General features: G+C 44.7%; 1 protein-coding gene across 1 annotated transcript in view; it reads right to left on the reverse strand.

The window, feature by feature from the left end:
* Positions 1 to 1,916: 1,916 nt before the first annotated feature.
* The window catches only part of LOC106813006 (uncharacterized oxidoreductase ZK1290.5-like), a 7,853-nt gene continuing 4,082 nt past the window's right edge, over positions 1,917 to 5,687 (reverse strand). Inside the window, exons 2-6 of the mRNA XM_014817049.1 lie at positions 3,804 to 3,928; positions 3,398 to 3,521; positions 2,932 to 3,033; positions 2,448 to 2,462; positions 1,917 to 1,927 (exon numbers count right to left, since the gene is read on the reverse strand). Of these exons, the coding sequence (XP_014672535.1) occupies positions 1,917 to 1,927; positions 2,448 to 2,462; positions 2,932 to 3,033; positions 3,398 to 3,521; positions 3,804 to 3,926 (375 nt within the window). The 5' untranslated portion in view covers positions 3,927 to 3,928. The remainder of the gene's footprint in view (positions 1,928 to 2,447; positions 2,463 to 2,931; positions 3,034 to 3,397; positions 3,522 to 3,803; positions 3,929 to 5,687) is intronic.

Raw genomic sequence — 5,687 nt, forward strand, 5'->3', positions numbered from 1 at the left:
AATATTTACACCTACCGGCGACACACCCTCTCTTTCTACCCACACCAATATTTACACCTACCTGCGACACACCCTCTCTTTCTACCCACACCACTATTTACACCTACATCTACGTGAGACTACCTCACCCTCCGCTCCTCTTACACTGCACAAAATCCAACATCCCAAAGTTGCACATTCTCCTAATCGCACTCCTATCCACACCTAATTCTACCACACCCTCCCACCCTACCACGCCACTACCCGTATCTACTCTACTATAATCCATCTACCCTCCCAGCCGTGTTAAAACAGGAAACGTTGACGACAACAGCAGCACAAGCATCAGAAACGCAAGTGCATCGCGGCATTACGGTAATCCTATCAAACCATACACACACACACGGTGTCCACACGCCGAACGTGAGCATTTTGAGCCGTATATACACAGAAAGCATGCACGCGCAATGCTACCGATGCAACTGCCCGAATGTAAATGCAACAGACATTTACCCAAACACACAGACACGCACTCTCACACACATGCATATATGCACGCACACACGAACACACACACACGTACGCACGCACGCACACACACACGCATGTACATGAGTATATGCATGCTAAACATAGGAACAGTACATGTACATTCGGATAGAAGTTATGGAAGAACTGCGCGTGGATATTCTATGGTCTATATCGATACTCCGGCCTTTACAGACACCTGAACCATGACAATTTACGCACACGACCATGGCATTACCTCCAACACTCCAAAAATATACACACGCTCCAATCAGCGCATATTAAAGATTGCTGCATACAGACGCAGAAAACTCTGTACAAAGACCCAATTGACTGAGTCGAGATTGCGAACATCACATATAGCAAAATAGCGAGTTGCTTTTGATATAGCTACGCATGAGCGAATAGCCTAGCCCTAGATGTGACAGCTACAGGGCATACAGCATTGTCGAATCAGGTGCGTGTGACATTTTAGAAATTACGGTTACATCTCTTCGTCGTACTGGAAACGAAAGAACTGCACTGGCTGCAACAGCAGCAGTCTGCGTCGAGGTATGACCGGATAACGCACCATGCTAAAATCGTTCACGTTAACTCCATGAAAAGCCTCCATCAGTAGCCACGTGAGCGATATACAGCACGTGTGCGCTATAACTACAGTACACTGGGAACACTTGTTAAATGAAAGATGCCCACTTTTCCAAGAGTGAAATGGCATGATTAGACTGCTAGCTTAGCATACACAATGTACAGCCACGTAAAACATAATTAAAATATAACGATAATATTTATCATAATTCCGCACACAAAATCAATACTATACAACTTAACAGGGGCGGATCCAGGATTTTGGAAAAGACGATTTACGAGACGCCGCCAACAACGCAGATAACGGTAGAGGTGCGCACGGCATCGCTGAGGACTGGCAACATGTGCAGGGCCGTAGCCTGTGTGTGTGGGGGCAGGGCAAGGGGGGCGGCTGCCCCCCTAGATTTTGGAGCAAAATTAAAAAATAAGCTTAGCTGATAATCGTAAATAACCCTAACGTGATTTTTTTGGTCACTTATCCGTGAAAGTGAAAAATTCTTGTCTCGGACCCACCCCTACCACACTATGGAAGTCGATCACGAGCTGCACCCATCGCTCATCATTACACAGTTGAGTCATGAAATTTTGCCCCCCCCCCCAGGAATTTGCTCAGCCTACGGCCCTGATGTGATCGATACGAACGCCGTCATGTTTCCTCGTTGATCCTGCGCTGATAAATGCATTTTAAGGCTGGGAAAAACTTCACGACACCGTATCTGTCTTTACATGCGTTTTAGTAGCTATCGTATAATAGAGTAGAGTCCACGAGAACCAGTACCATACGGATTAATTAAGGATGGGATAATTCGTCGATATGTGTATCACCGCTCAACTGAATAAAATGTATATATCATTTAGTATGGGCAGTTTCACAAAGAAACAAAAGAATCATGACACAATTTACAAATTCAATATCAGTTGCTTACTAAAGCCCGGCGCACACGTCAGTTATTTTACTCAAGTAAAATGACGCATGAGTCAAATTACTCAACAAAAATCCGCCGCACACGTGAGTAAAATGACTCATGCGTCAAATTACTCAACAAAAATCCGCCGCACACGTGAGTAAAATGACTCATGCGTCATTTTACTTGAGTAAAATAACTCACGTGTGCGGCGGGCTTAAGTGCTACACAATACTGATTTGTAAGTGTTCACACAATTCCTAGAATGCCGGTTTGTTAGGAAGCTGCTCTTAAAAGTATCGCGATACGTAACACACACCGTTGTAACAACGCTGGTCGGCGCTGGTCGGTAATAGCCGGCTCTAGTGTTGACCGACCGGCAAGCAGCTTTAAATAACAAACATCCTTCCGACCGGCACAAAAATGATTGAGTTTGCGTAAAATTACCTTCAAAATAGTGATCTACAAATAATCACAACGGATACACTTAGTTGCCCCTGGACCCCCGGCCGTGAACCGCTAAAATTGTCCTGGCTACAACCCTGGTATCATTATCTTGAAAGGTGTATAGCGATACTGATCCTATCACAAATTACCTGTATCTTATAAAAAGAACCTAATAGAACCAGTGCATACTGTGCCTGTACGGTGCTTTGCGCCAGGGTTTCCGTGTAAGATTACATGCCAGTTTGTGCATACACGAGCCAGACCAGAAGCGGGATAACTTTAGCTCGGGATAAGTCGTTTTATACTGACGTTAGCTCGGGTCTGAAGCGGACCTGAACCACCTCCTAGAGCAGAATAACTTTAGCTCGGGCTAAGTATTTTTCGACCTTTTATACTGGGGGTTATCCCGCTTCAGTATAAATGGGGTATAAGAGAATCACAGTCCGTGGGGAGCTGAATAATCGAATGTCTAATCTATCTGCACCTTGCTTATATAGTGTCTCCATTGCCCTCCAAGTGTCAGCACGCAGCTGCCTCTTGTCTTTGCAGGCATTTGGACAATCTGGCCAATGCATCAGGTACAGATCTATGCAAAAAAGGTCAAGTTTACATCAATTATGCACGTGTGCACTCAGCAACTGCAAGCATTAAATTAAGTGCAGTCGTACAGTCAGTCTGGCCATGAACACTATGTGATATTTTTTCGTTCTTTCTACGATTTCTGCTATAGTGGTGCCTGGGGCAGCAAAGAAAACATGTGAAGTGCCACCTATCAGCTTTGCAATGACAATGAGAACAATTGCCATTCGCAAATAATATGGTAACCTCGAACACTCTAGCGTGTGAAGAGTAGCCGAGAGAAGCTGACGTGCACCCTGGCAATGGGGAGCGAACAAGATAAAGATACAAGATACAACATTGTAACCATCAAACATTAAATCTACACGTACCGATATAATCAACACCTAGTCGCTTACACGACTTCTGGAAGTCGATTATCGTTGATTCGTAGCCATACTGCGCTGGCCATAACTTTGTAGTTAAAAACAACTCCTCTCTGGGAACTCCTGATTCCTGTGGAATTGCACAAAAGTATAAGGATACTGACAAATAAATTTTGAATACACAATCATGGCATTTAGGACAGTGGCATGTCTACTAGGTTTGTGTAGTCACATTTTCTTCCTTTTATACATTTCTATTTAAACCTTGCTGTCAATTTTACCTGTTAGTGGCAAAAGTAAATTATCGTCTAACCATTTTGACCTCGGTTAACCCTTTTTGCAAATCAATCAAAACTCTTAACGGTGAACAACACTCAGATGATTCTAACCGCAATAATGCAATGTAAAGCACCTTAACCACAAGGCCAATCTCATCCTCGTTGTTGTATCGGACGGCTGTATCGATGAGTCTGTAGTCGCACTCCTTCAGGGCATAGATGAATGCCGAATGTGAGTACCCACCTTTGTGTGACATCCCTGCAATCACACACACACACGTGAGAACAAATGCCGCAGAGCGACAGCGCTCACCTGACGGCAGGTGTTCTGATGCTAAACTCAGGGGCAAACGAATCAAGAGCACCCTACCCATCTGCGCGTGATCGTCCTCTCCCTCGTTGTCTCTCATTCTTTCTCTTTCGCTCTCTCGCTCTTGCATCTGTCTTCCCTCGCGCTCATCTCTCTCTCCTCTCTCTGCTCGCTCTGCTCTCTCTCATCGGCTCGTCACGACTCTCTCGCTAGATACACTCTCTCTCTCTCATCTCTCTCTCTCTCTCTTCTTGCTCTCCTTTCCCTTTGCCCGCTCTCTCTTCCCTCTCTCTCTCTCTCTCTCGCTCGCTCACACTCAACTCGTTGTCTCTCTCCTTCTTTGTCTTTGTCTTTCTCTCTCTTTCCTCTACTCTCTCTTTCTATCTACTCTTTCTGGCCGCTCTCTCTCTCTTTCTCTCTCTTCATCTCTCTCTCTCTCTTTCTCTCTCTCTCTTTCTCTCTCTCTCTCTTCCTCTCGCTCTTTCTTATCATCTCCTCTTCTCCTCTCTCTCTTTCTCTCTCTCACTCTCTCTCTCTCTCTCTCTTCGTCTTTCTCTCGTCTCTTCCTCTCTCTCTCTTCTCTCTCTCTCTCTCTGCTTCCTCTCTTCGCGCTCTCTCTCCTCTGCTCTCACTCTCAATTTCTCTATTCTCGATGGCGGTTGAGGTAGCGCTGAGCTGACGACGATCCTGATACGGCTGATTGTCATATACAGTGTCTGATTGCATCTATCGAGAACTGATTGTCTGATGGGTTTCTAACCTAGCAAGACGCTTCGTTGGCCGCTAGCAAGCCGCGTACATGTTTTAATATAACTTACATAAATGTATTATTATATATGATAATTCGGGTGGCTACTCGTACAGCCATGATTATAATACTATGTTAACTCAGGTTTCTCACAGCCAGCCGCGAGGCTTCGTGGTAGAATTATAAAAATATTGCCTCTAACAAAGCTGCTTGTTCGCGCGGACAAGCTACCTGACAGATCTACATATGTTGCTCCGTGGAAATGGACAAGTCGGACAAACGCGACATAGCCCTTATTTCGAACATGGGATGGTAATCAGGAACTTCTCGTAAGAAGAATTTATCGTTGGGATCGTTATGGAAAGTTCCACGGAGCCATGGCGCGGTACGTGATTTGTGACGTGATTAAGGATTAACGATGGAAAGCTGGAAGCTTCCATACGTACGTAGTTATAGCAACAACTATTTGCAAGACAGAATAAGTGTACAGCCACTCATCCATTTACCTACGCAAAGCCTACAGGCTGAAATAAAAGAGCTGCACTTTAACTAATTGAACGCTAGGCAAAAAACTACACCATAACTAGCGACCACCACATGCACTGGCAGTGGCCACTGGGCGTTAGTGGCATAATGTCGATTCGTATCGAGGGTACTATGGGTTTTCGGCATCGGCGCGCCGCCGCAGCGCCGCAGAGATTTCTCTTCGTGAACGCTCTACGCTGCTGGCAGTCTTCTCGGATCATCTTCTAAATTTCGCGATGAAGGTGCAATCTTTTTTGGTGTGCGGCGGGTCATTGTTTGCCATGCGTAAATTATTTGTGTTCGAAATATTCAGAACCTGTTAAACCCCTCTTGCCACTTTTTACCCGATGTGTGCATGAAGAATTATATTTGTATTAAATTTATATTTAAATTTATATTCATATATATATACTATATATAATATAATAGGACTGT

Source organism: Priapulus caudatus, unplaced genomic scaffold (assembly GCF_000485595.1).
Source record: "Priapulus caudatus unplaced genomic scaffold, Priapulus_caudatus-5.0.1 Scaffold714, whole genome shotgun sequence".
NCBI lineage: Eukaryota > Metazoa > Priapulida > Priapulimorpha > Priapulimorphida > Priapulidae > Priapulus > Priapulus caudatus.